The 10,132-nt window shown below is 44.1% G+C and overlaps 1 protein-coding gene across 4 annotated transcripts in view; it reads right to left on the bottom strand.

Moving 5' to 3' along the window:
- Nucleotides 1-132: 132 nt before the first annotated feature.
- nkain2 (sodium/potassium transporting ATPase interacting 2) overlaps nt 133-10,132 on the bottom strand; it is a 60,020-nt gene continuing 50,020 nt past the window's right edge. For 3 of the 4 annotated variants that reach the window (XR_009770320.1, XR_009770321.1, XR_009770322.1), the window contains 2 exons: nt 9,998-10,058; nt 5,224-5,251 (listed from right to left, as the gene is read on the bottom strand). Coding sequence is in view for 1 of the 4 variants with exons in the window: in XM_061704672.1 (XP_061560656.1) it covers nt 3,366-3,375; nt 5,170-5,251; nt 9,998-10,058 (153 nt within the window). In the remaining 3 variants the exon portion in view is untranslated. Of the gene's footprint in view, nt 3,376-5,169; nt 5,252-9,997; nt 10,059-10,132 lie in introns of those variants that run through there. The other variant, XM_061704672.1, reaches the window with a different exon arrangement.

Below are 10,132 nucleotides of genomic sequence, written 5' to 3'. Positions count from 1 at the left end.
TATCCTTACTCGGGTCGCGGGCGTGCTGGCGCCCGCGACCCCCCAGTTAAATCTGGGCGAGAGGCGAGTACAGTCTGAACTGGTCGCCAGCCAATCAGTCAGTAAAAGTCAAATAATGCAAATAGTCCCTTTTTTTTTTTTTTTTTTTTTTCAACGCTACTTGCCTATGATTTAATAAATTTGTATATTTCATTTTTTTTCCCCTACAAAAAGCACTTTTCATTCGGGACTTAATTACTGTATGATAATATGGGGGTTGGCCTTTAGTACAAAAGCCTCAAGTGACTGTTTATTGACACAAAAAAAGCAATGCGACTCCAGCTCGTTCTGCAAGTTCTTAACACCTGCTGCATGCGTGTGTCTACACACACGCGTCCAATCATGGAACACCACACAAAAGCTCTATTGACCGTTTCAAAGTCTGAAATGTCATCGACAGCCTGGCTGTAAAGCCTGTAAATAGTCTGCTCCTGCTTTCCCAACACACGCAAACGTTTTATCAGCACTGAACACAGCCGTCCGTTCGAATGTTCAACGTCGGTCGTAGTTAGGGGGTTGAAAAGACGACTTCTGGAATGTTCTTTTTAAAGGGGTGGGAGCGTCTCAGAATTTTCTGACCCCGCCGAATCACGTATTGTATTTTCTCCCGACAATCGGGCCTGAGCTGACTTGGATCAGAAGGGAGGGAAATTTTGCTTATCGGTGTTTACGGACCCATCTTAACACACCGCACACTCGAAGAGATGACCAGGCAATTAACGAGCAGCGAATGAAAACGATGCCCGTTCCTAGCAAACTAGTGCAAGTACAGCGGCGCCTTGAGATACAAGTGACCCAACTCACCCGAGTTTTTCAAGATACGAGCTGCCGCTCGGCCGAAGTGTATTTGACCTCTGCGAAAAAGGACTAATCTTACTTACTGAGTCACCTACAGTAGTTGAGTAAAGCCCAGTGGTCAAGTAGCGCACGCCAGAAGGAGCCGCAATTAATGAATCATGATGAACTCTTTAAGTCTTTATGTTATTACTATTATTTGTATGAAGTATAATGTGATAGAGTGCTAGTTTACTTACTAAAAAACACATACAAACATATTTGTTGGGATTTTGGGGGAAAGCTGGAACGGATTGTAATTTTCAACAGAAGAGATGATTTGAGATGAGAGTTTTGTATGAACACGGCCACAGAACAAATGAAACTCATCTCAAGGCACCACTGCATAAGCACCCCCCCCCCACACACACACAGTAAGACGCACGGCCACTTTTCCACGACATCATACATTATTAGTCAACTAGAAAAAAAAACGTGATTTAAAAAACATCTACAAGTTCAAGGTCACAATTCAGTTTTTTTTTCTTTTTTTTTTTACACTATCTACCCTGGTGGACATTTCCTACTGGTACAAAAACAACAAAGTTCACATTGAGGACGGTGTCCCTCGTAGACTAGTAGCAAGTCACGCGTGAGCGGCATGAGGATAGTAAATATGCAAAGAGCTTGGCGACACCTCATGCAAACACACAAAGTTCTCAAGTGCTCAACGGTGACCTCCAGAGAGGACCGGATCCTTCGAGCAAAGTCTTTTTAAAGCCTCCGTGTGGTCACAAGAGTCACATGGCAAACAAGGAAGGCCTTCAATGTTTGGTCCGGAGAGTCAAAAAATGTCCAACAAGCAGGAGATCCGATTTTGCTTCCTCGAGGAAAATGTGGTCGGTCATCAGAACAAAATGCGCGATGGCCGTCTGGCGTGATAATGACGCATTTACAGGTACATTGTTTTCGGAGAACGTGTGCAGTGTGGAGGGCAAACGTTTGTCCTCAAGAGCCAGCCTAGATTGTTTTAATCTGACAGATGGGCTAGGTCATTCCTAAATTAGGCAAAAAAACAACAACCCAAAAAAAGCATGTATTTATCTGATGCTATTCATGCCCATTTAAACTTTTTTTTTAAAATCCTTTTTTATTTTAATCTTAATTATCGTGTTCATACTTAGTCAACCAAATGTTGAATTATAATTAACTCATACTTTAATTCTACTGAATATTATTATAACCGAGCAATTGATAAATCTATTCCAATTTTTATTTTATTTAAAATAAATAAAAAAAATATTCAATGATATAAATGAGAAAAATAGAAATGAATAAATACATTTTAAATAACCAATTCTTGGGGAAAAAAAATGTCTAAACAGGCTCTTGATAATGTACATCGCCACAGTTGGGGGGGGATATGTCCAAATAGGGTCAATTTCATATTCATATAGGGGCTATAGAGTGCCTCGTTGTTATCTGTGAGAGCGCGCACATCACAGGGAGAGAAGGTGGAAGAGCGAGGTAATAAAATAAAGTCGGCGTATGGCCGCTTTCGAGCGCCTCGTTGTCGCGGGGTGGAAAAGCCCTGTGATAACTCGAATCCAGCCAGCGGAAGCTTCAAGCGGATACATTTTTGCGGCTCAAACGTGGAGTTACGTGCGGGCGTAAGAAAGATGCTGACAAAGTAGTATCCATTTTTCCAGGCGGGAGCTCTGGTGTTTGATTGACAGTTGAGCGGGGCGTGGCTTCAGCACATTCAGCGGACACGCCCACAGCACCGAACGGCTCGATTTCTCACAATTTTGAGGCCTCGTTTTACATACACGGCACATTTTTCTTCCCGGGGTCGCTAACAACACTCTTCTCTGTGATGCGTCATAATGCCAAGCCGTGTTTCTTTTCACGCGTTCCGAACGCCGCGGGCTTTTCCAGGCAGTGTGAACGGGCTTCGTGATTGTCATCAATGTGTTGGAACTTTGGAAGATTTCTTGGTGACGAATGGAAGTTTTGTCTCGTGATCTTCGGCGCTCTGCTTGCCGCTCATCGGCGGAAGACAAATTATTTCGATAGCAGAGGCCCGAACATGCACACAAAAAAAGCACGCGTCTATCCCCTGGTTGCATTGTCTCGGACTGTAAACATTAAGATTCACATTTTTGTACATCGTGTTCAGTCACATCCAGAATCCAAGCCGTTCCGGAAGAAGGGAACGAAGACATCTGACATTCTTTTGTTGCTCGCACTCTCGGTGTCCGTAAGCCTGTCAGGCACTAAAAAAAGTTCCCCCAAAAAAGTCAACCTAATATGGATGATGCGCTAATGCGCAAACACGACGAAACAGTTCAAATCCACCAGCCAATGGAGGTTGTTCCCATGCCTTGCAGTTACTGCTTCCTACCACCAGAGGCCAGCGTTGCACCGTCAGCAATAGACACGACAGAGGAGGGAAAGGAAGAAGTGGGCGTCTCAATCTTTTGTTGTCCTCCTCAGCCAACGTTCAAAACAAATTAAGAAGTCGATCAGCGGCAAGGCAGCGGCACTTAGTCTTATTTTGACCTGCGAAGATAGAAGAAGACACGTTTAGATGATCATACATAATAACACTCCTGTTGCCTTCATTTGTCAGGGACAGCGATATGTCACTCGGGCAATTTGACCCAGGGTGTGTTTAAGTATTAGACATGGGGGGGGGGGGGGGGGAGCACCCACATTTGTTGAATCCCATGATGAAGTGCTGATAATTCACTTATTTTTCAGAAATAAATAAATGTTCTAACAGTTTTTTTCAGGAAGGACTGGTGGGTCGATTTGACCCGGGCCGTGTTGAACTCATTCACTGTTTCTTTTCCCGCGTTGCAAACCGTTTTTCAAAGCATTTTCGCTGATTTATCAATAGAACAGAACCGAATATCGGGATCTGTGACAATGTAAGCGCCGAAGTTACCAAAGAAAGAGGAGACTCTCTTCTTTGTTGGCGCAATAAAGGTTGGGAAACACACATTTTCATTTTTGATAACTGTAGGATGTGATTGGCTCGTGCAGGTGTACCTAATTGAGTGTCCCATGTTTTAAAGATTTTGATGTTTTTTTTCTTTTGTTTTTCTTAGCAAAAGAGTGCATACATGTGTGTGCATGCGTGCGCGTGTGTGTGTGTGTGGAGGGGGTGGGGGTGGAGGTGGAGGTGCGGGGGTTCTGCGTGAAAAGGGCGGGATATATTTCCTCTGGGACGCAACAATTTATCGGCCCCTCCGGCCAAAGCCAATAAAGAGCAAAGTGAGAGGACAAACAGCTGCGGGAACAATGATAGCATATTGATGATGTTTGCGTGTGCGTGACCGTAAGTGTTATAAGTGTGTCGCAGCTATCACGTGGAATGCAGTTGATGATTTACGATGCGTGTTATGACCTCCACCAGGGAGGCATAAAAGCACGGCACGGCACGGGCCTTGATTTCTTTTCGTATTCCCGCATTTCATCCGTCGCCGTCCTGACCTTAACGGACGAATTCAAACACAAAAGCAGACGTCTCCATTTTGTTTGGGAATGGAGTGTAATGCGTTACGTTCAAGCTCCGGTTCCATCTTGAAGCTAATCATTTTGATCTCGTGTATTTTTTGTTATTCTAAATGAAGCAATGGAGAGCCTAATTTGAAAAATTGTTTTTTTTTTATTGAAAATGAATAAAAATGAAAAGGTGAGTGAATTAGGACTACAGTCTCTTGAAGTAACCCTTGAACTTGACCTGAAATGACCCCTTAACTCATCCTTAATCCTACCTAGTGCCACACATACTCTGTGTATATCATACTCTGTTCGAGTGTGAGGTGCCTAAACGTGTCTGATTCCAACGCGTTTGCATTTCTCTCCGTCATAATCAAGGCGATGAGCCGGCGTTCACCTCCTTATCCTTTATTTTCTACTCAAAAGCTGTGCTGATCTCAAAACCAAAGCGTCGCAACGCCCCCATCTACAGGGATCTGTTCGTCATTACGGCGGTTTACCAACTGGAATTTTTCGGACAAGCTGGGCGAGACCCTCTTCTGCGCCTACCCGTTGAAAACCGTACTGGACGAATATACTCGCCGGTGGCAGTAAACGGTTGGATTCCGCTTGACGAATAGAAACATCCACAGGAGTGAAGGCACTACTAGAATTTTATTTATTATTATTATTTTTTTTTTTTTTACAAAAAAATATTTGATCATTGTTGTGCTGTTGGTTTTATACTCATGTAATACACACTGCATATATTTGAATGGTACATTTGCAGCGTCGATGTCTATTTTCTGTTCTACTTCCCACGTTGCGATCTTTCACGAAATGGTATGCAATTACACGTGTGATACTTACATGTACATGGGCTGGAGCTGAAGGTGGGAGGTCTTCTGAGGCCCCTGGTAGCCGTACGAGTCGAATCCGCCTATAAAATCGACTGCAAAAGGGAAGGAAGGGCGTCCGTGAATCCACAGCAATTGACGGCTTTTCGGAACGTCTCTCAAACCCGTTTGAGGAGCGAGACGCGCTCGTGTGCGCGCGTAGCCATGGATTCACGGCGCCTCGAGAACGCGCCAGCCCTAAATGATCTAGGATGGCGCGGCCGAGAGGCCGCCGGCAGGTGGTTGCTCGTATCAGACGGCGATGCGTTCTCGCTTTGATGTCAGAGAGCTCCTTAAAAGCCACTTCCACCCGCGGCGCACTCGATTTTATTCCCGGGGAATTTGCAGACGCCGAAGCGGAATGGAGGCGCCGCTAAGAAGGCCGGTTGTTAAGAGAACACCTGAAGCTATCTGAAGAAATAACAGGGAATTGAACCAATTGTTAGGGAAATGAACGATAGCATGATTATTTATGGAGACAATGAGACTTAACTTTCTCCCAGTCGGTACAGCAGTGCATTTTCATTTTCTAATGCGTTGTAATTTTTGGAGATATATTTGTGGATATATTCAAAATAAAAACCACATTACTCGGCCTCAAAATCCAAGACTTTTTTTGAGGGCCTCCACATGCCCGCAAACTCACAAACCTTTGCAAGCGCGTGTATATTGGGGAAAAACCTACAGTATCTCAAATCATCTTTCCCCATTGACATGAATGGAAATTGCGTTCATCTGTTTTAGCCTCCCCCAAATACCCGACACAACATTTTTATAACGTCTTAATAAGGAAACTGGCACTCTATAATATTGTACTTAGCGTACCAACACAATCAAATTGAATGCAAAGCTCGTGCATCATGATTTAATGCTTCGATGGAATTCACTGTGCTGCTCCTTCTGGTGTGCATGCCTTGACCACCGGGGGGCAGTATAATACAGTCATGCACGCGCAAAGAAGAAGAAGTTCACCACTGCTGTGCCTCAATAAACTGCTACCATATTCCTGTTTTGTTTTCCACAGAGGATAAAGAATATATGCCTGCAAGTACATTTGGTCACTTGTATCTCAAGGCAGCACTATAATATAGTTACATGTATGTAAAGTCGTAATTTCTTAAAAAAAAAAAAAAAAAAACATTTAATCAAGAGTGGAAATATACAAGAGTAAATATTTATGCCCACGTAACATTGTCACATATTCAATAGTCCATAATCCCTTTCATGTAATGCTGAGGAAGACTGCTGATGATGAAAAGCGCTTCATCTTTTGTCTGTCGGCGGTGTCCTTGGATCGCGAGCGAGCGGCGCGACTCGACACTTCGGACGATCGGCATCGCCGCTGCCGGAATTGCGTCCTTACGCGATGAGAGTTTTTTGTTTTCCCACCGAGCGACGCCGCAGTCCAGACGACGCGCGGACACCCGTACGCGTTGTTAGCATACGAGGGTCGATGAGAACCCGTCCGACCGAGGCGGGCACGCACGGAATCGTAACCAGACTGATTAGCTTCCTCAGCAGCTCCGAATGTTCACGAGGGCCCTCGGCGCGCATTAGCTTCCTCGCCCGAGGCCCGCTACCCCAAAGCGGCCGCGATTATTGTTCAGCTCGCACGTTATCCAGCAGACGCTTTCTTTCGAGAGCACAGCGGAGATTATGATTGATGCGACGAAATGATGCCGGGAGAAAGTGTGACAAGACGACGGCGCGCTCGCCGCTGGCGCGGTGGCCAAATTGCCAACGGCAGATATGCAGATATCATTTGTTCCTGGGGAAGATTCACTTTTTAAAACGTGATAGTGATGACTGGAGAGCAGTCGATCCGCCCTCCTCGCTTCCGTGCGGGCTTCGTCTCGGTTTTACGACGTAAACTCACGCGTTAACGCCACATTACACAATACATCCCCGTTTTATTAGGTTTTTACTACGTACTACATTAAACGTGAAACAAAAACGGGCTCAGTAGTGGCCCTCGGAATTCAAAAGAAAAAGTAGGAACATGAAATTTCGGTCAAAATGTTTAGCATGAGTGAAAGCCCAAAAAGGCATGCCTAAAAAGTCAGCCATTTTGATTTTTTGGAAGCAACTACTTTAGGGCCAATTCAGTCCCTGAAGTCAGTCTCACTTAGCAACGTGAAATTTAGTCGGCATGTTGATCACGAGTCGAGGCGCGAAAAAGCCCCAAGAAGCCATGCCTGGAAAGATACAGGAAGTCTGCCATTTTGGTTGGAAGTGGCCATTTTACGATCAGGAGTCCAAAGACAAACTGCTACCAAATTTGAACTATACAGACGGACGAAGATACATCATTTAAACATTCAAGCCCATTTCATTCAGCCACATAAGATTGGGTCGGCGTGTTTATCAATTTCTGCTGATTGCTACCAATTTGGACCACGGTTTGAGCCCGAGGTCCTTCGGTGAAGAGATTTATGAGGGCTACATGCGATAACTGCTGCAGACACTCCCATCTCATTCAAATTGCGGGAATTTGTGTTAGAATGCGAGAAGCCGCATTAGCGGAGATGTTTTGTTTCGGTCGCAGGCGCAATGTAATCCGCCGAGCCAGGTTTGACTGACAGATCCATTAGCTTGAAGGCTTATCAGAGAGCGAATTACTGTAACATACCGGGGAAAAAAAGACTTTTACCACGCAGCTTTCTGGGCGAGAATCATTTTTAATGAGAATAGTGTAAAGTTAGCAGGGCAGAGACGCCTACCAGAGACGTCATGTACAAACCACCACGGTTCAACTTGACACAATGAAGAGAAATGAACAGAATATTGGATTCCAAGAGCAAGCAAGCCGAGTTGGTGGTTACTTTTTTATGTTTGTCACGTGGGACTAAGATGAGTTTTATGGCCTGTGAGCACAAAATTAATTGGTAAAGATTTGAACTTGAGATGTTGTGGCACTTTTGAGTGGAGATAAGAAACCCCGTTTGACTAATCCAATGTGCTAGTTCAGCTGTCTCCGTACTTTGCGGCGCCAGTGGCCAAAATACCACATTTAAGCAAAGGGCATCACTGCAAGACATCAATTATTCAAACTTTGAATGCAGCGCTATTTCCTGGGTATTGCAAAACATGGTCAAGTCTCAATAACCTCAAGAAAATACAACCAGACACTTCATTAGGCATTGCTATACAATCTAATGGGATCCAATACAAAGGCTGTTTTCAGAAAGTTCGTCTCAAATCCGTACCTCCGCTAAGGCCCAACAAATGCGTGCTGGACTTGACTTATAGGGATTATTGTTCCACTCCAGTCCTGTAAGTGGCAGCAATGGGCATTACGGTGGGTTCCCCCCCACTCCAAAAAAAAAATAAAAATAAAAAATATACACATGTATATATAAATATATATATGTTTCTTTTAATTTTTTTTTCACAACAGCTCCATTTTCTGGATCTCCTGGGTCACTACCCCACTTGGGGGTTGGTTCACCTTCATCCAAATCCGCACCAAAATGGAATGGTTCTTCCTCGGCCTGTGGACCAAGCTTCTGTAGAAATCATGGTTATGCCATTTTGGTCTAACCGATTAACTATCTCGGCGATCACCTCAAACGTTTGCCTCGCTTGGTGCTTGCCAGGAGATATCAGCTGTCTCGTTTATTGCCTGTCAGCGCTGTAGGTCATTTAGCATTTATTACTGAATAAAACATGGCGGCTTATCGATCCAGCACCAGAACCTCTGCTGCGATTGAGCTCCACCGACGGCCTCGGGCGTATTTAATTCACTGTAATACTTACAAGCAGACGCCGTGTTTAAAATGCTGTCATCACAAATGAACCTGTTCTTCCCAACACGGCATTTCGCTTCAGTTTGCTTTATTGCACACTCGAAATGTTCGAAGAGACGACATTGATAACATCTTTCATGTGGTCGTCCAACAGTAAGAGCTTGGCGACTGCATGAAACACACACACAACAGTAAACCGTGGCATAAAATGACCTTGAAATTAAAATATATTTTGTGATTTATTTATTTTGTGTCAAATTCAGCACTCAAAGCCATTTTTTTCTGTCATTTTGGTTGGAAGAGTCAAAGATGAACTCGTCCTACTGATTTTCTCCGATGGCCACCAAATTGAAAGTCGATATCATCGCTGCAAGGCAGAAATCTCAGATGTCCAAAATGGTCAATTTAAGATCTGTTTCACAAATCGATACTATTGATCTCTCAACCACTTTTTTAACAATGAAAGAAATCTATGAACTCTCTTGAATGCTCAACTGTCTGAAAAGTGTTGTAAAACTCCGCCTCTTCTCTCACTCTGCGGGAGCTGTGTGGCATTATGTTGCCTCAAGATTGAAAGTCTGGATGGTTTTTTTTTTTTAGATAATAAGGATTGAAAATTGTTTGTTAATATAAATTGGAGTAAACCGGTTTTGTTAAAAATGCTTCGGTGTAGAATGAACAAGTCAGCCACAAGGGTAAGCGTGTGCAGATTCATTTCCGCATCCAAAACTGCTTCTTCAGTTCATTGTATTTACTGCACCACACGTGGCTCTAAGACCATTAAGAAAATAGTTTGGGACGATTATGTAACCACAGTTGTTTGCGTTTGTGAAATATTAAAAGGTGTTTTTTTTTGTCTGGTCTGGGGGTCGGCGGGAGCACCGATTTTGATGCAGGCGACTCCAAAACTTGTAAGTTAGCGAACTGAAGATACCATTGAATTTTTTGTGTGTGTCAGTTGTCCAACGACTGTAGATGATTTGCTGCAAAATTAGTTATGACGTTACATTGAAATCACGCGAGAGAGCAGGTGTGTGTGTGTGCGCGTGTACTCACAGCTGTCCTCCTCCTCCGAGATGAGCTTGACCACGTAGCAGGCGTAGATGAAGCCCGCCAACTGCAGGAGACACAAAGCAAAGAGAGGTCATCACGTCGAGGGGCGTGACCTCGGCACAGGAAGCGCAGTCCTCC

This window comes from Phycodurus eques, chromosome 18 (genome assembly GCF_024500275.1).
Source record: "Phycodurus eques isolate BA_2022a chromosome 18, UOR_Pequ_1.1, whole genome shotgun sequence".
Taxonomy (NCBI): Eukaryota; Metazoa; Chordata; class Actinopteri; order Syngnathiformes; family Syngnathidae; genus Phycodurus; species Phycodurus eques.
The sequence above is the reverse complement of the archived record's forward strand: the minus strand, read 5'-3'. Positions and strand labels throughout refer to the sequence as shown.